This window comes from Crocuta crocuta, unplaced genomic scaffold (genome assembly GCF_008692635.1).
Source record: "Crocuta crocuta isolate KB4526 unplaced genomic scaffold, BGI_CrCroc_1.0 scaffold445, whole genome shotgun sequence".
Classification (NCBI taxonomy): domain Eukaryota; kingdom Metazoa; phylum Chordata; class Mammalia; order Carnivora; family Hyaenidae; genus Crocuta; species Crocuta crocuta.
The window spans coordinates 1569243-1589293 of NW_027530847.1; the positions used below are offsets into that span (position 1 = coordinate 1569243).

General features: G+C 44.8%; 1 protein-coding gene across 7 annotated transcripts in view; it reads right to left on the reverse strand.

Moving 5' to 3' along the window:
* RALY (RALY heterogeneous nuclear ribonucleoprotein) overlaps positions 1-20051 on the reverse strand; it is a 77236-nt gene that overhangs the window by 3797 nt on the left and 53388 nt on the right. For 6 of the 7 annotated variants that reach the window (XM_077769309.1, XM_077769312.1, XM_077769310.1 and 3 more), the window contains 4 exons: positions 4542-4806; positions 2624-2696; positions 2383-2430; positions 154-320 (listed from right to left, as the gene is read on the reverse strand). In XM_077769309.1, coding sequence (XP_077625435.1) covers positions 154-320; positions 2383-2430; positions 2624-2696; positions 4542-4797 — 544 coding nt within the window. In that variant the 5' untranslated portion in view covers positions 4798-4806. The remainder of the gene's footprint in view (positions 1-153; positions 321-2382; positions 2431-2623; positions 2697-4541; positions 4807-20051) is intronic. The other variant, XM_077769315.1, reaches the window with a different exon arrangement.

Genomic DNA, 20051 nt, shown 5'->3' on the forward strand with positions numbered 1-20051 from the left:
AAATGCAATAAAAATACTCACTTGGTTTTGCTAGAGCTGCAGAACTGTGGGAGATTTGTTTCTTCATCTATTTCCCAATGTAATAATATGCGATTCTATTATTTTGCTATCGAGAAAAAACAAAGAATCTAGGAAGAAGATACAGTCACTCACACTTGATCTTGGCTGAGCTGGTGGTAATGGCTGTGGAGCGGGCAAAGAGCTTGACAGGGATGGTGGTTTTGACACGCCGGACCAAGGGCACTGTGACCCGGGGTCGCTTCACAGGGACTGCCCTGGGCACTGGCACAGGTGACAGGCGGCCCCGATAGTCGAAGAGCCTGTAGGGGCAAATGGGCCAGAGGCTGCAGCATGGCCTGTGGCCACCAGAAGGCACTGCAACTCTAGACCAACAAGTGCTGGTGAAGGGCTGGGCAGTCTGCACTACACACCTCTGCCTGCTCCCAACAAGCAGTGGGAGGGTGAAGAGGAAGGGCTTCCGGCACCTTAAAAACTGCTGGGACACTCATTACATCCACCTTTCCTACCAGTCAGGTCAGGTGAGGGCAGGTGAGGTGGCAAGTGGCAATGGTTTCAGCCCCGGTTTTAAAAAAAAAAAAAAAGGAGCAAACAGAGACCAGTCCCAGAAAGGAGCCTTCCCCAGGTCCCTCTAACACCCAGGCTTGCTGGCTTCTGCTCAGTCAACTGCCACCCCAACCTCTGGTCAGAGTTTGCAAATATCCCTAAAGCAAAATTCCAGTTGGGAACAAAAAGATGTAGGAATGGAGAATCCCCTAAGCCTGCCTGAGCTTCAGTCTTCCTATCTGCTCAATAAGGATGATGACTCCCTCAAATTCTGTGCCAGGCCCTGCCCCCACCCTATCCTACCCCAAAGCTACTGTGAGAGCGAGGCATGAGAAAACTTGGTTATAAAAGCACACATGTTAAAAGCTGTCATGGTGAAAGGCCAGGGTACTGAGACTCTCAAACCAGGAGCCTATGACCTCAGAGGCATGAGGCTGGAGTCCCAAACACCTGTCCTCATTCTGGGCCCTCTTAATCACCTCCTCCGTCTTATTCCACCTTAGAGATGGAGGGGTGAGATACTACAGAGTATCAAGGCTGGACAACCAATCAGACCCCTGGGCTCCCAGACTATATACTGTCCCCAGTGTCATCACCCCGCCCTCTCCAAGAGGGCTTCTTTTCCTGCGCATCAGGCAGAAGCTCAGTAGGCTGAGTAGGAATATCTCACACCACATCTGCTATTACCTTTCCACAGGGACACACAGCCTCAGGGCTACACTATGGGATCACTTTGCTGACAGCCAGGAAACGTGCCATCACTGGCCAATGCAATGCCCCATGGCTTGGCATTCCTTTGTTCAGGGACCCCCTGCCCAGGGTGGTGATGGCTGGAGATGGAGAGTCTCTGGGAATGGATCCAGTCCCAGACCCTGCATTTCTGCCCCTAAGGGGAGGGGGCGGCTCTGGCCTTGGTCAGAATCACTAACCACAGAATCCCAGAGCTGGAGGAGCCCTGAGGGATCACCTGGTGCAAGCCCATTTTACAGATTAGGAAGGGATTGGCCCAAAGTCACACAATCCATTCAGTGGCAGAGCTGAGATTAGCACCTAGTCTTCTGAATGAATCTCAGGCCAGGGCATATTCCACTACACTGTCTCCTGAAACCATTCAGTGGTGAGAAAACCAAGCCTCAGGGAGGTTCTCTTCTTCCTGGACAGACTGAAGCAGGCAGAACAGGAAGGACAAAAGAAGGAAGAACTCTGGAACAGTCCCCATCATGATTTTCACTCAGGAATGTGGCTAGTGCCATGGAAAGGAACCCACAGACCAAGGCTGGAGTCTGGGAAGGCTTGAGGGTGAAGGGATGGGCCACATAGCCTACCAAGGACTCATTTAAACCTCCAAAGGACTGCTGGCCTCCTGGCTATAAATGAAAGGCCAAGAGGCTCTCAATGAACTTTTGAGGCTCCTTCCACCTGGCTGAGCACCTCAAATAGGTAAGGAGACTGAACAGCAGGAGCATGAATGCTCAAACTCCCTGTAGCTACTCTAGTAACCTATTCTGTAATCCAACTTGCTATGGTTATATATCCCTTGCTATCCAGTCCCACTGAGTTTCAACCTAGGTTTAGGAAGAGGAAGGGCGGTCAGAGTGGGAGACAGTATGGGGTGGAGAAGCTCTGATCTGGCCACCTGCAGAACTAGACCCTAGTTGCAGCTCTGCCACCAACTTGTGGAACAGCCTTAGGCAGAAGCCCGTCCACAACTCTGGACTCCGGTTCCCACCTGGAGGACGGAGTGGGCTACACCAGCAATCTCTCAGGACCCTTCCAGCTTGGCTGTTTCATGCCTGGGCACGCCCCTCCCCTGCTCACCTGTCGTAGAAGTCGTCCCGGTAGTAATCATAGTCAAAGCTGTAGCCACTGAGGAAACAAAGGGGAGAGGGCCAGGGCTTAGGGACAGCCACTCAGCCCACTCTCCATAGGCCCTCATCTCCAAACACCTCCCCAAATTCTAGGCGTGGCACACTGTCACCAACCAATGTTCACTCCCTCTGTGGAAAGAGGGACCAATCCCACCCAGATGGAGAGAAAGAGAAGAGACAGAGCGCCCCACCTGTATATGGCGGATGCTGCTCTCTTTAGTCCCTTGGGTCTGTTGGGCTTGGGCTCTCCAGCCATGTTGATATCTGTGTGGAGAAAGGCACAGTCAGATGCTGGCAACACAGCAGGAAATCCAAACACTTATCACCTTCATGTACAGGAGGAGCAATTTCTATATGTTTGTGAGGGACAATGGACTCTCCTAATTAGCACCAACAGAGGTCTTCACACATTAGACTCCTACCCACACATCACAAGAGATATGCCTATTTACAAATGCATGTACATTCAGATGTATGCATGCCTGCACACGTCACACACAAACATACCATGAACATCACATGTATATGCATTCTCAAGCACATTCCTGTAACTAAGTACTTCAGATACATATCTTCACACACTTGTTCATATATCCAGGTAATCAAGTCACACACAAAAATAATATATGTACTCAAGTACACTGAGACTTGGGTCCAATGTCATGTACATAACTGCTCATCTACAAGTTAGCCACATTCAAGCAAATGTTCTACTGAACATCTTTCTAACTAGAATGATGCTTAGCATACGACAGGATCTCAGTATCTGACAAGTATGCATATCTGCTTACACACATTAGTATATTCTGACACATACACTTTATATATTATATATAGTAATGATGTGTCCACATATTCTCCATATGTTTAGTAACATCCACATATCACACATTCAGGAATACATCTATTGATATCCTTTCTTGAACATACATATACACAGAAGTAGGTGCACTGTACACACTCCAAAGTAGACTACCACATGGCCACATCATATATATAAATAACACCAAGGCCAAAGGCACCTGCTTCACCTTGTGCTCATAGCCCCTCCTCCTGGCTCTCATAAATTATGAGTTCCAACCTGGGGGGCACCTAGGTGGCTCAGTTGGTTAAGCGTCTGACTCTTAATTATGGCTCAGATCATGAGCTCATCTCACAGTTCATGAGTTCAAGCCCCATGTTGGACTCTGTGCTGACAGTGTGGAGCCTATTTGGGATTCTCTCTCTCTCTCTCTCTCTCTCTCTCTCTCTCTCTGTCCCTCTAGAGAGCTCACCTGCTCTCTCAAAATAAATAAACTTAAAGGGGGGGGGGGCAGTTCTAACTTAAGACATCTGTAGCCTAATGTTATAAGCTATGCTAGTCCACTGTTCAGTTTCTCTTAGGAATCTGCATTTTAACCGGAACCATAAAGTTTGTCATTAGAGTCACTATGAAGGCAAAGACATGACAGAACCATTTTTTTAAGAAAATTTTTTGAATGTTTTATTTCTGAGAGACAGAGTGAGCAGGGGAGGGTCAGAGAGAAAGGGAAACACAGAATCTGAAGCAGGCTCCAGGCTCTGAGCTAGCTGTCAGCACAGAGCCCGACAAAGGGCTTGAACCCACAAGCTGTGAGATCATGACCTGAGCCAAAGTCGGACTCTTAACTGACTGAGCCACCCAGATGCCCCATGACAGAACCTTTTTTTTTTTCCAAATTTATTTCTAAGAGAGAGAGACAGAGACAGAGACACTGTGAGCAGAGGGGGGGTCAGAGAGGGAGATACAGAATCTGAAACAGGCTCCAGGCTCTGAGCTAGCCATCAGCACAGAGCCCGACGTGGGGCTCAAACCCAAGAATCATGAGATCATGACGTGAACCGAAGTTAGATGCTTAACTGACTGAGTCACCGAGGCACCCTAATTTTTGAGGAGCTTCTAAAATTCACCCTTGCGTATAACTACTTAATTCATACCTTAAACGTAATTTACAACTATTTAGTTATAACATTTCAGATAAGGATAGTAGAGTGAGAGAAACAGAAAAAGGTCTAAGAGGGGAGCTAAAAAGTGAAGGCCAGCACCTGCTCAGGAGAATACCAGGAGCAGGGCCAATGAGAGATGCTTACCCAGTGTCTGCCCGGCCAGCACACGCCCATTCTCTCCCAGCACAGCTGCGCGGGCATGACGCTCATTGGCATACTGGACAAAGGCATAACCTTTGTGCACAGAACAGCCGGCTACACGGCCATACTTGGAGAAGATGGTCTCCACATCTGACTTTTTCACCACAGCTGTGTTGAGGTTTCCGATGAAGACTCGAGAATTGATAGACTTGGGGTCGTTCTTGTTGGTTACGTTGCTTGTCTGGATCTTCAAGGACATGATGGCCACCTGAAGAGAGAGAGCAACTGTGAGGCTGCGTCCTCCAGTTGGGCTCAAGGTCTACCCATGGCCCAAATCCTAACTAAACTGGATTGCTCTGTGCCCTGCTACAGACACACAACCCTACCCTACAGCATTCAGCCTCCCCTTTTTACATCTCACCAGGATGCTGGCCTCATTTAGTACTGACATGATAAGCAGAACCAGGACGTTTCATAAGGGAGAAAATGCACATTTAGAGCTCACAATGCTAGTGAGTGGCAGGGTTGGGATTTGAACCCTGGGCTGCTGGACTCTAAACCCATTCTTTCTTAATGCTTATCTCAAATGTTACATCATGCAGGATCTAAATTTGAAGACCTTCCATAGTTTTTCTTCTGTTCTTTCAATGTAGAACCATGGTGAAGAAGTCACATGGTAACTGCAGGTAATACCTGCTCTAGAATAGTATCACATTATGAAAATTACTCAGTCTGATCCAGACACTGACCTAGTTATGGCTATCTTTATTGGCATCAGCCATTTTTAAAAAGGTAGGCTAAATAAGCCTCACTGAGCACTCATGGCAGGCTAGGGTGGCATGCCATTAAGTATTATTACTATTGTTCGTATTTTACAGAAATAGACTCCAATGAGTTCTCTACTTGCCAGGAATAGGCCAGGTGGTCCCCACAGCCCTTTTTTTTTTTCCATCTTTATCACTCTCCTTTCCAGAGCTAAAGCCAATTTAAATACTACAGTTAAGTCAGCATATTACCCATTTTTATACTAACTCATTCAAATTTTATTGTTTGCTTAGAGATAATATTGTACCTACTTTTTGCTCTCTAAATTCTGGCAATGTCTTTTACCCCAAGGAACCTCACCAATCTCTCCCACCCCTGACCCTGGACATGCTACATTAGAGCACAGGCTCCAGAAGGAAAGGAAAAGGAGGCTTGATGTCAGTAAGAAAAATCTACCAGTAAGTATTGGCATTTGTACTTACTGCCCCAGACTTCTGCTCATTGGCATGGGTTTGTACAACTCCTTTTTGGAACCCTCATATCTCAATACCCCATTGTAGAGCTATTACAGAAGGTGCTGAAGACCCTAAGCGGAAAGGAAAGGAGAAAGGAGAAAGGAAAAAGAAAAGGAAAAAGGAAAGGAAAGGAAAAAGAAAAAAACCTCTCATCAGCCTAGGCTAACTGTAAACACCTGCCTATGAACCTAGTATTTTGGGGTAGAAGGAGCTTCTTTTCAGGGAATTAGAGCAGAGCTGAGTATAGGCAGGGAAAGCCTTATCTTTTGTTCTATAAGAGATCCTTTTCTCTTTGATCCTCCCAGCCTGGAAGCTGGCATGTTCTGACCAGCAGATGGCACTCACTGCAAGGAAACCATAGGCTAGACATGAGAATAAGTAATTCCGAGGAAGAACCTATTCCTACCTAGTGTAGGCTTGCAGTAGCTTGATGGATATACTGGGGTCAAGTGTGTACCATCCCAGATAAAGGACAGGGGCTAAGAGAGCACGGGTATTGATGAAGGAGCTACTGCCGGCTTTGGAAAGGGCCTGGAAAGGACAGACTCTTTTATTACTGTTTACTTTTACATCCAATCATCATTTATTAAGCAGTGAGGAACATAAAAGATATTATCCATGAAAACACAACATACTGTTCATGTGCAGCACAAAATGCTCAATGTATGTGGGTTCCCTTTGCCCCGCCCCCCCGCCCCCATTCCTCACAGTCCTGTCTGATAATCCCTCGCCTACCTGGATGACAAGCCATTCAAAAGTTAATTCTTTATCCGTGGATATAACAAGAAGTTTGTGGGGCTCCTCCATGGGCATCAGAAAACTCTCCTGGTTGGTTCAGCTCAGAGCCATGAAGTTTTGGCTCAGGGAGAAGCCATCTACTGTGGCAAAGGGGAACCAACCACTGACCTGGGGGTGTAGACCAAGATAGAAAGAGAAGGGGGACGATGGTTCAGACCTGTTGATGACTACTCTCTCTGCCACTGACCTGGCAGGGACATGACAGGTGCTGGGCTCCCTCAGACCTCTGGCAGGAGCCTCTGATACCAACCACTGAGCGGAAGCATTTGCTGAGCACCTATGTTTAGTTCTACAACAGGACCAGCACTCACTATGTTTAGTTCTACAACAGGACCAGCACTCACTCCTTGGCTGGTGAGTGAAGTTCATCAGGTTTGGCCATACTTAGTCTTATCTCTTCTCACCTGGGGTTTGGGACAATTGTACATAAAAAGGTCTTTTGCAAACAGTGAAACTCTTTATAGGACCTAATAATTACCCTCTGACTAGCTGAACTCCTCTGTTCTAACAACACTGCCCAATATTGGTGAAACCCATTCCAGATGAGGGTGAAGGTCAGACTGGAGCACATTCTGAACAATGCCAAGAAAGGGCTGCCAAAAGCTGTTTCACACAAAGATTACTAAAGAGACCGGGGACATTTATGCTTGTGGCCATGATGGGTGAGGAACCTGCAGGGCCATGAAGAAATGTCCACCTGAAGCATGCTCCAGGCACCAACTCCTATACTCCCCCCCTCCCCACCGCCATCTAATCAGTCCTCAATCCACTTTCAAGGCCTGTACACTCTCCCAAGGGCAGGCTGTGTTGCTACTATGCATATTCCCTAAGCCCAAAGGGATAGCTAACTATGGGAATGTGCAAAAGCTTTAGTGTCTAAACACATGTTTATGAGGCTCCTCAAAGTGAGAGATCAAGTTGGGCTTAAGAAATGAAAAGCATGCCCAAACTACCTCTTCCAGAACTGCTAGGTTCAGGTACAGAATCCCAAAGAGTCAAGAATTCTAAATTCAGACATGGTCTTCCAGGTTGTTATGAACCTAACAATTCGTTAGCTTCACTCATAACCTCCCAATATTAGACATACGGCACGTAAGTCTCCACCTGTACTCTTGTCCTGCCCTGCAAATGGTAAAGGCAGGCCTGATGAAGGCTGGGGCACAGTCAGTTCCCAATAAACATTAGGGAGGAAGCAATAGTAATAATGTCCCAGGAGGTGTTGAGAAGGGCTAGTGTAGCCNACCTCATTAAAACACTAGAGTATCTGACCCAAACACCCCCCCTGCCCCCTGCAGACCAACCATCCCCAAGTCAGTCCTCCCCTAAATTCTTTTTTGGTTCTTCCAGGCTTCCCCCTAGCTTAGAGTATGAGCCTTAGTAAATACTGACATCCTATTCAGCAGAAGCTGCTTGATTTGATAAGCTATTTCCCTCAGCCAAGCTCTCCCTCACAGATTAGCTGTGTAATTGAGAGCAAGGTGTCTGCAGCCCCCAAGAGGCCCCATGCTTACCAATGAGTCAAGGAGAAGTGGGTAGAGGGATGATTCTTGGTGGTGGGAAAAGGAAGAAAGAACCAGACTTCTTCCCAGAGACGTATGCAAATGTCAGATTAGCGGGGACTTCAGTGAACATGGGGTTTATACACCCTCACCCTGAGGAACAAAGGGGAATGGACTTGGCCACAATGCCCCAGCCCATGAGTGGCAGGGCCAAGAACCCTACGAGTCCTCCAAGTTCTTATATTCCATCTTTCCATAGGGCTGGTGAGAGACTACCCCTCAGGACAGTGAGAGGCTGGGAGGGAGCAGTCCAGACAGGTTATCTGAGGAAAACTGGGGACTGGCTCCCAAGTAAGTGTCTTGACCTGGACCTTTACCTGCTGGAGAAACAACTGCTAAATAAAAGCCAGGCCCATAAGCTAATTAAAACCCACCAGAGACATAGGCTTTGAAATGCAATTTACAGCTCAAAAGGATGGGCTCACTTCCCCAGGCAAGTAAGAACAGAGGAAATTTGGCAAAAACAAATCACTTTTCCCAGCTGAAACATTTCAGATGGAAGCTATGTTTTAGAAGCCACGAGCCAAGCTTGAACATGTGGTAAAGTGACAGGGCTTTGTTAAGGTAGAAAAACCCTAAAACGTATGACCACCCCTGAATTCTGGGTAAATGAGACCCCCCAGAGAACCATCAAGATAGAAAGAGCTCTGATTCTACATGTGCCACTTTATTTAATCCTCACAACAGCCCTGTGAAGAGGTATTTTAAGTAGGGGAATGAAGACTCAGGCCAGGTTATTGGTTAATAGAGAAAGTCGGGACTGGAACCCAGGTCTGTTTGACTCCAAAAGCCTATTCAAAGAGATGCCTTGGGTACTGATTGCCAAGGTAAGATCGTGTCGCCCTGACCAATGATCCCCTCTCCTTGCTCCTCACCTATTCCCTTTCTCCTCATGTTTGCAAAGGATTTTAATGAACAAAACCAGTTTATGTCCTTGACCCTGATGTTGTTAGTCCCATTTTTATAGATGAAAAGCTGAGGCTCAGCAAAAGTAAGTGGCTTACTGAAGGTCATCCAGCTAGTAAAGGGAGCAGCTAGGGGGCTTGAATCCAGGCTTCTCCATACCACTGTTTCAGCAACTGTCCCAAGGCTCTGACTCTGCCATGTTAGCCCTCATAATCTTGGCTATCAGGACCAAATTTAGTCTCTGCCTAACCTCTGAGGCACTCAGCCATTAGAATGCCCAATGCCTTAACTGTAAATCCTACCTGGCACTGGATCTCTTCTTGAAGCACTAATTTCAAAAGAGGAGCTGCTGCTCTTGGTCCTGATGACTCCCAGTGCCACTTAGAGCCTCTGCCAAGGCCAGCCCTGCTGGACATCTCTGGCCTCATTCTCCAAAGTGCAGATGAGGGTCACACCAGCCTGTGGCCAGACCTTTGCCCTTAGATAACACTGGGGATGTGAGAATGATTTTGAAGAAAAATAGCTATCAGTAACAGTGAGGCTATTTCTGGAGAAAGTCAAGCAATTAGGCTGATCAGTGCCCAGGGCCTCCTTGGTCCAGAGGCTCCTGGTTAACAGGCGGCCAAGGATGACAGAACATCTATTAATCTCATTAAACTCACCAGGCCCCAGCTCATTAGCATTGCCCAAATGATCATTACTGGCCAGACAGGACTAATTTCCGAAGGAATGCTCTTTAGTTCCTGACAATTCCCACTCCCATGAGAAACCCCAGTTCCCAGGATATGAATACTGAGGGCTCCTTGAATGTGTGAGAGTATAAGGAGTACAGGCGACAGGTTCAGGAGGCTTGGCCCTGGCTTTGTTGTTCTTAGTCATGTTACCTGCAGCAAGTCATCTATTGTTCCTGAGCCTTATCATCCTTATTCTGAAAACAGAAATAATCTTTGTCCTGATTACCTTTCAGATCTGATATAAAATCAAATAGGCTAATCAGTGTGAAAATGCTGTTGCATCTGTAACATACTATAAAAGGATAGAGAATTATAGCTATTATTACCCAACTCCTATCCCCTTCACTCATTCAACAAACATTTCTTAAGCATTCCCCTCTGTGCAGGCACTATGGAGATCCTGGGGAAGGATGCTCAAGGGTCTTGTCTTCTACTAGCTTTTCAACAAAGCCCTCTCTCCAGGAACCTGTTTCTTAACTGTTTCCTAATAACAAAGGAAAGAATGCACTTGAAATCGTAGAAACTGCACAGGCCCTGGAGTCAGACAGGAATGGGTTCCAATTCCAGCCCTTTATAATTCACGAGATGTAAACTTGAACATGCTCCTTAAAGTCACTAAACCTCAGATTCCTCAAATGCAAAATGGGAATTATACCAGATTCCAGGATTATTAGGATTAAAGTGTACAGAGTGCCTAGTATAATGGCTGAGACCAGGGGGTATTTACATAAGAAACTCAAAAATGCCCTAGGCCCTATGCAAACAGATGAATCTAGATCAGTAGTCTAGATCACCCACATTCCAGCCCTATGTTCTTTACCTTCGTCATCTCCCAGTGTTCCATACTCTGCCAGAGAATAAGCAAGTCAGGGGTAGAGAACCTACGCATACTCTCTCCCTTGTCCCAATGTCTGGAACCAAATTAGAAATTTCATAAAGGAGCTTCCCACCCATGCCTATCAAATCACTACTATAAGGGTCTGGGAAAGGAAAGAACACTAGCTGGGAGGGGTTTAGGGTTTAGGCCTTGCTGAGCCAGTGACTCACTCCTCAGCTATACCATGAGGTCTCTATTCCTAAACTGTAACATTGGTAACAGCATCTGATAGGCCCTGAGGGGAGACCCAAAAGCAGAGGCAGGGCTGGGGCCTCAGTCACCTTTCCCCACAGTGTTATCTGGGTATCTGGTACCCTAACTCTACCCCTGACTGTGGCCTTAGGCTAAGGCTTAGCATCTGTGACAAGCAGCCCTTATAGCTACAGGGGAGAAAGGCAACAAGGAGTGGGTAGGTATAACCCTGGCCCTACAATCCCCACTACTAAGTTACAGTCAGGAATCTAAAATTAATTGTCAACCTCTTTATTATTTTTGCCCAAGCAGTCCTCCAAACACTTACCTATGCATTCAATAATAATTTTAGCTATCCAAATACTCATTCATAAGTGAATAAGACCAACTCATTCACCCAGGAATTGATCTGGTACCTGATCTCAAAGTACTCCCAGTCCATCAGGGGACAGGCACCATGACCATAAAGCACATGTGCCCTGGGCTGAAGTTCGCTGCCCAAACAAAGTAGTCTGGGATATCAGAGAATGGGAAGGAGCATCACAGAAGTCTCCACAAGAAGTATGTTTAAGGCTAAATATGGGGAGAGGCTCTGCCTGGCAGGAGAAATTGTGCTAACAATGTACAAAACATGCCACTTTTTCCTCTTTGCTCCCCCTTTAAGTATATGCAGGGCTGGAAATAAATGTCTCAAATAGGAGAATTTCTTCAGTGCTGCCTCTTCTTCCCTTGACAGCAGCATACTAATTCTTATCTTGGGGAAGAACAAAACAGAAACACACAACTTAATATGCAGCAGATTTATACCAGGCACTGTGTTGGAAACTTTACAGGCATAATCGCTCATAATCTTGACTACAACCCAGTGAGATTAAGTTATCATCTCCACTCTTCAGATGAAGAAACTAAGGCTCAGAGAATTTAAATAATTTGTCCACAGTTACATTTTACGTGGCATGATTAGGATAAAAAGACCCTAATCTTACCCGGCTCTAAAGCCGTGCTCTTCCTACTCCATTAGATTGCTCCCACTGACTTCCCCCCTTCCCACAGAAGCTTTGCTGCTGATGTGCCACGTGACGTTGTGTTCTGGAATATGTGACCACAAAGGGCCCCTTCAGGGCTAACCATGATAATCATTACCAACACTTCCTGAGCACTTACTACTGCACTCAGTATTCTGCTATGGGGTAGGTGATGGTATACATTCTGCTCATTTCACAGATAAGGAGACTAAGGGTTGAAGCTTAGTCTTAGACTAGCCAGGAAATGGCAGAGCTGCAATCAATCAGTCTGAGACCAGAGCTGTGGTGCTCTTAACCTTGGCCCAAAATGGCTTCATGCCAGGTGTGCCCTGTACCAGCCAGGAGGTCAGCTTCTAACACTCTTTGGTCCTTTGAGCATGAATGCATGGGGTCTTGCTAAGGGCATACTCTCAAGTCCAAGAGCCAATAAGCACTTGCTGAAAGCCCGGGGCATGGTCCCCCTCCCACTTCCTACACCTTAAGGGGCTGGCTCCTCACCGTGATAATGTGGCAAGATTAGTCACTGCTTGCTGTTGGTTGATTAGAGCTATTCTTTTCTGTAAATGAAGTTTAAAAGTCATCAAAGGGTCTGTCAGCTGTGACTTATGAGCCTCTTTCCCGCAAGGAAGTCAGGCAGTGACAAATGCCCCTCTCATTCTACCATCCATTAAAAATCGGAAAGTGCCATGTTCCAATTACTGGAGACCCCGATGGAGCTCATGGAAAACCCTGTTCCAGGCTGTGGCCATTATTCAGACCTGGCAGGCTGCCAGCAGGGTAGGGCCCCATTGGGTAAGAATGGAGTAAGAGCAGGTTTCTGACTTTGTGAGCCAGCTCTTACTATCCCTTGTGTTATCTCTGGTGGGTTTATCCTAGACACATTTCATAAACGAGTCAAAACATGGACACCATGTGGGCTGTCTCAAAGTACTCAGGACCAAGACTGCCTAGACAAACAAACATGAGGAAACAGAGTCATGCTGCCACGTGGAGAAGGTGGGGAATCGGATGCTCAGAAGGGAGAGACGATGTCGTACATAGGATGTTCAAAGAAAGTACAAACTGAGAGGACCCTTACAGATCATCTAGTGTCATCACTGTCTCAGTACTCAATATTCATTACATGCCACGCCCTGTCCAGCTAAATGCGGAGGAACCAGATGAATAAAACATAATCCCTGCTACTGAAGGTAGATGAGGTGCTTAAGGTCTAAAGATGTGACTTGCTGAAGGTCACAAAAATATACCAGGGTCAGTGATAGAATGAGAAAGCAGGTCTCTAGATATCTTGTGAAACAGAAAAAGTGGAGTGACAGGGAGCCCTCCTATGTGTCAGGCTCTTCAGGCAGAACATGCCATACTGGTTAGAGTGCCAGCTCCTGGGGTGCCTGGCTATCTCAGTCTGGAGGAACATACAACTTTTGATCCTGGGGTCGTGAGTTCGAGTCCTATGTGGGGTATAGAGATTACTTAAGTACCTTTTTTTTTTAAACTTAAAAAAAAGGAAAGAAAAGAATGCCAGCTCCTATTCAAATCCCACTTGCACAGTACTACAGTCTGACTTCTGTTAAGTCCCTTAAATTATCCAAGTCTCAGAAAAATGGGGATTCAGAGTTGTGGTGAAGATTAAATTAGAGAATACAAGTGACAACACACAAAGGCAGGCACATATTAAGTATCCCAAAATATTATTTATCATCAAGTAATTCCTGAAACAAGTCTTTGAGGTAGGTATTATCAATCTCATTTTACAGACAAGAAGATTGAAGTTTTTTCACTGTCACACTAAGCTGGTACTTCTCAAAACTCTGTGAAGAACTACTTTTTTTGTTTTGCTTTTTAAACTTCCAATCATCCATTACAGACAAATACATTTGTCTAATACAATAAAAATGCCAAATTACTAGTTTCTGGGCACTTACTATCCATTTCTAGACTTCTCACGACCCTGCAAGAGTTGTGGTCTGACATCCACTAGCAGGCTACCCTCAAAGCGACTCTCACTCGCCCCTGTCAACCTCCATGGAAACTAAAGCAAAGAAAGAAAAGTTTATTTCATTTCTTTCAAGTCCTTTAGCCCAATTCTTTTAGACTTCAGTATTAGACCAATTTACAAAAACTATCTTAACCTTTTTGCTTTCATCAAGAAAGAGAACAGGGTAAGCAGGCCAAGAGTAAGTTCAAGGGCTTTCCACCAAATACTTCAGGTGATTTATCTTGGTCATCTACTCTAGGTCATGTTATATCCTTCAAGGGAAAATAATCTAGGCTGTCTGGGACTGCAACAGTCTTCCTGAGGCCTGGGGATCTAAGAGGAGGGTATATTCCTGAAGAGCCTGGTACTTCTGGACCCTTTGTCCCTAGACACTAGAAGACATTAAGAAACTAGGCAGGAAGGGGAGGCATGTTGTAACTTTCACAGTCTTGTATCATGGCTGCTTACACAGTAGTCTTCCCTCAACTAGGAGTATTTTAAAAGAAAGATTGACAAATTCATTCCCAAGTTCCACAATATACCGAAGAGTTGACTAGCTGAAGCAGACTATACACAATAGTATTTGAATCTTCCATGTCCATGGCCAAATTATCATCACTGTACAAAACTTCGTTCTAACTGAGCCTATGTGCTTAAACTATCTTTTGGCACAACCGAAAGTAGAGTGGGTCATATGATACGGTATAGACATGAAAATAACCTGCTGCTGTGAAGAGGGGCCTGTCCTCAAGCAGGAGCCGAAGCCTGCATGTTTATTCCCACATAAGAGGCCATGTAATCTGATCAGGAGAGGAAACTTCTGAAGCCAAAATACCTCCACTCTACCACTGAACTAGCTGTGTGACATGATCTTTGGGTAGTGTCTTAAGTTCTTTATGCTTCAGTTAGCTCACCTGTAAAATAGGGACAAGCAATATATTTCTGTGGGGTTCCTAGAGGATAAAATTTCTGTGTTTACAACAGTATCTGGTACATAACAAAATTAGCCACTGCTGCCACTATTGTTACTGTGGAAACTGTAAGTACTTTTCCTTGTAAGTATCAAAGGGAAAGTGGTGAATTCTGTGACAATGTCACTCAGAACTGAACTATGATGAAGGAAGGATTACTATCACTGTGGATGCAAAAGTCTCTTCAAACATGTCACAAAATTTCCAGTATTTGGAAACGTGTCTTGAACATAAAAGGAATCATAGGAGTAGGGACTCATTAAGTGTTGAATGAATAAATGAGTATCTACAGTAAAGCAGCCCCCACCCCCAAGAAAATACAACTGGAGAAGGGCATCAGGAAAAGGTCCCTCCCTAAGTAAAGGTTCCAAAAGGCCTCTTTGTATCTTAAAGACCCAGAATGCAGGTTGGGCTCCTCTTCTGGCCAACAGGGCCCCAGGGGCTGATCCTGTAAGAAACCTCTACTTGCTCACTGTTCTGTGTCTCCAATATAACCTGCATATTATGTGGCTATTCTATTCTGAATAAGGCTGCAGAAAGCTGGGCAATGGTAGTGCACATAGCCCCATTTTCCAGTCTATCTTAGAAGAAGTAAGGGAGGAGCACCTGGGTGGTTCAGTCAGTTAAGTATCTCTCTTCAACTCAGGTCATGATCTCACTGTTTGGGAGTTTGAGCCCCACATTGGGCTCTCAGCTGTCAGTGAGGAGCCACTTCAGAACCTCTGCCTCCCTCTCTCTGCCCACCCCCCCCCAATTCACATGTGCTCTCTCTCCCTCTCAAAAAATAAACACTTTTTTAAAAAAGGGATTCTGAGGAAAACAGAAAGGGAGGCCTAACCCTTCCCAAGCCAGGCCTTGCCCTAAGTTAAAATAGCAATACAGGATTGCTAGCTTTGGATTTCTGCTTGCCTGTGGAGCTCTAGGTCCTGAATCCCACCTCTACTAGTTGTGTGAACTTGGGAAGGCAATTTATTTCTCTGAGGTCCAAGGTTTCTCATCTGTAAAATGGGATAAAAATCCCTGTTCTGCCCAATGGCAATGCAGGTTGTTATGAAGGTCAAAGGAGATAACATATGGGAATGTACTCTTTTACAGGAGATATGCTTCATAAATATGGACAGGAATATTGCCTGGATGGACTGCTGCTGCAGGTCTTCCTAGACAGAGGTACCTGGGCAGGAAGCCAGTCGGCTGGAAGCAGGGGGTGGATGGTGCACAAACTGGCACTGCTGCCAAGCACTGTGCCCCCCTCAGGTGCAAGGGCAGTTGATTAAAATCCTTTCACGTGCAATCAATATTTTGCTCATTACAACAATCTTTCTCCTTGAAAATACTGAATGCCATCCCTCACAGCTCCTCAAAAGCTTGATCTTGCAGACAGCATATGCATTGGCATATATATTTTTTTCTAATTTCCCACATTCAGAAAAGGGAAGAAAGCTGACCTCTCTCCAGGGTGCTGATCTAAATGTAAGAGCTCACTCTAAGCAAGATCCCACAGTGCCATGTGTTTGGCCCAAAAAGACCACTAAGAAGGATGTCAGTCATAGTCACTCTACCTTTGTCCCTCTGATAACAAATTAACTCCACCAACATTACTAAGCATCTACCTTAAGAGATAAAGCAACTGTGTCCCTGCCACCTCCTGTTTAAAAATCTTCAATGGCTTCGAACCACCAAAAATCAAGTTCAACTCCTTTAATGTGGCTTAGAAGCCCCTTCATGAGTTAAGGCTATCAAATCTATATACAAAAATACTCTAAGGGGTTATTGAGTCATACTCACATTACAGATAAGTAAACTCAAGTTCAGACAGGCAAACTCAATTGCTCATGGTCACACAGTAATCAAGTCAACATGAACTGGGTTCTTCTAAAGGCCTGGGGATCAGACTCCAAAGTACAGACTAAAGTTTGGAACCACCTTTTCTTGGACAAAGCTATATGAGACAGGTGTGGGGAGAGGGCATCAAATGGCTAAGGCAAACCCTTCCTTTCAGGTAGCTGCTTAGACACTGTCCCTTGTTGGAGGCTGCCAATCTGACCTCTTCCACCCTCACAGCTACAGCATAATTAATAAACTTGGCATATGACCAAAATATTCATTTGCATGTAATATGGAACACATTTGCATACCTAAGCTCAAGAGGCACTGATGCCACAAGCATCAAATAAAAGCCAACAATGAACCACAACAGTTGGGGGGCGAGGGGGAGGGAAACCCCCAAGGCAACAAGCATACCAATATCTAATGAACTTCTAAACTAGTTAATTCAACTGATCATGACAGAAGCAGCTTTATGGTCTTTCCCCCAGTCATCATCTCAGAAAGAATTAACTAACCCTTTCTGGTTCCCTTTCCCCTCAAAAATGAAACACTACACTAAACAAGTTTCTACACTCTAATAGCTGTTATTTCCCCAGAACTCTGAGGTCTCAACTGTGGGAGCAGGAGCATGTGCTATGGAACAGAGAGACCAGGATTTAAATCCAGGATCAACCACTTACTTACTAGCCACGTAACCTTGGACAAGTCATCAACTCCCTGAACCAGTGTTCTCTACTAGGCATATACGTCTCCCACATACTGAAACATCCATCCCCTCATTGACATAGTGAACCAAGGTCTGATCTGGCCTCCTAAAACTTTTAGAATGTAGCCCTGCCTCTCCATTCTTACTGTCACTCTTCAAATTCATCCTCTATGCAGTTACTTGAATACTATCACCATATCACTCCTTTGCTTAAAACTGAAATTTAAGTTTTGCTTTATTATTTCAAAATTCTTAGCCAATAATTTGGGTATTTAGTGTGTTTATTTTTTGAAATTATCTTAAGAAATCATCTAAACCCCTACTCCTCTCTAGGATGGAACTACTGTCAGTATCTTGGTATATATCATTTGTTCCAGTTTTTCCTTTTGCATTATATTTGGGTTACATTGTTAAATCATCCATCCAATTCTGTAACCTAATTTTTTCAATTAACATTTATAACATATATATGTTATAACATATTTGTCCTTATTGTTGCACAGTTTTCAATAAGCCCCATTTTTTGTAACTACTGTTTTTAATAACTGATAGTTTTCCCAAGTGACTTTATCATAGTTTATAGTGGTTGTAGCCAAGTGATCATTTATGCTTTTCCCAATTTCTCATGATTATAAATAACATCTACAGTAAAGTTTATTCTATACATTTGATTATTTCCTGAAGACAGATTCCCAGAAGTGGAATTATGTCAAAATGTATAAACATTTTTGTGTCTCTTAAGATACACTAATTTCTTTCTAAAAATGCTGTACCTACCAATTTACCCGATCACCAATGAATGCCACTTTCATGGCAACCTCACCAGAATCACGTATTATCATGGGGCAGAGTGAGGGGGAAAAGGGGAATCAATTAGGAGAAAAAAGGCAAATCTTCATTGGTTTTCTTTCATGTATATGTGAAATTAATAGTGTCCTGTGTTTATTAGTTTTGCCGGCTACAGAGGTTTTTTTAATGTTTTATTTATTCCTGAGAGAGAGAGAGAGAGAGGCAGCGTGAACAGGGGAGAGTCAGAGAGAGGGAGACACAGAATCCGAAACAGGCTCCAGGCTCTGAGCTAGCTGTCAGCACAGAGCCTGATGCGGGGCTCGAACCCACCAACCGTGAGATCATGACCTGAGCCGAAGTCGGACACTCAACCGACTGAGCCACCCAGGCGCCCCCCATCTACAGAGTTTTGAATGCCACAAAGAAGTTATTATAGGCTCCTAGGCAGAGGAATAATATGCTGACAATATCATGTACCTACTCATTTAAAAATCATTTATTGAGCACCTATTACTGTCAGACACTGTACAAAATATGAACAAGCCCTGGAGGAATTCACAGTCCAGTGGTGATCTCAGAAAAACCAGAACTTATATTTCATCTTGATAAGGGCTATGACAGGAAGAACTCAAAAGCATGTCACTAACCAAAAGGACAGGAGAGAAGAGAAAGGAGGAAGTCTGAAAGGAGTCATCAATAAGTCCTGATCTTGTCCAGACGGATGAAATGATGTTAAGCCCAAACACAAATGAGAGAGAGAACATTTTGGAAAGAAGAAAGAGCATGAGCAAGGCTGTGGAAGCTTAAAGAAGCTTTACTTCTCATTCTTTAAAGTCTCTGAGGTAAGAAATTGTGGTTTGGCTGGAGTACAAGGAAAGCAGAGGACCTGGCAGAAGCCAGATCAGAAAGGGCCTTGTAAGCCACGGAAGAGCCTGACTTCATGGAACCCATGACCCTCTCCCATGTCACAGGCAGGACAGTGCTCAGTAAGGAGGCATTCCTAAGTCCCTATAGCTCTTCAGAGTCTAAACCCCACAAGTCAACCTCTGATCATCCCATCTGTGTGGACTCCTTTTTGTCTTATGTGTTAGTCTTCTCTCACCAAGCACCATAAAACTTTTGGGGCATTTTTCACGTCACCTCACATATTATTAGGTACATTGCAGGAACTCCCAAAGTGCTCGTGGACCAATTAATTAGAGGTACCTCATGCAATAATACATACAACTCACAATGCCCTTGCTGCCCTGTCACAGCCTCTGCCAATCCCAGCAGATGCTCAGTCACTGCCTCTCTTGGCAGATGTCCTGCCTCAGAAAGCTACCTCCCCCATCTTGCTCATTCTGCCAAATAAAAAAAAAAAATATGCTTGGGTACAAGAAGCTATAAAGTAAGTGATAACTAAGGAGCATATCAGGTGGCCAGGGGGAAACCTGAGGGACATAAATCTTTCCCCAGGGTCCACTCCTCAAGTCAAGGACTCCCTCAGCTCTACTGGCAGTTTTGGAACACCACCACCACCCCCCTCATAAAAATAAAATGGGTTTTTCCAATTCAGCATGTTAAAAGTCTCCTTTGAGTAGCTGCTAACCTTCTCTACAGAATTACCTACTTTCTACATTAATAACAGTGGCTGGCTTTAATGATGACAAGGATATTAATATGACGATTATTTCATCATTTAATATAACAGTAAGTGATTCCTACCCTGCTAGTTGTGGTATGAGGCATGGGCAGTGGGGTCTGATGTGCTGCCTAACATCCATCTGAGGAGACTGTATTAAAATAATGTTTCTGTGCCACCTCTTTCCTACACTGACTGTGAATTCCTGATGGCAGGAACAACACTTTCAGCATCCCCTCTGCCTTTCAGG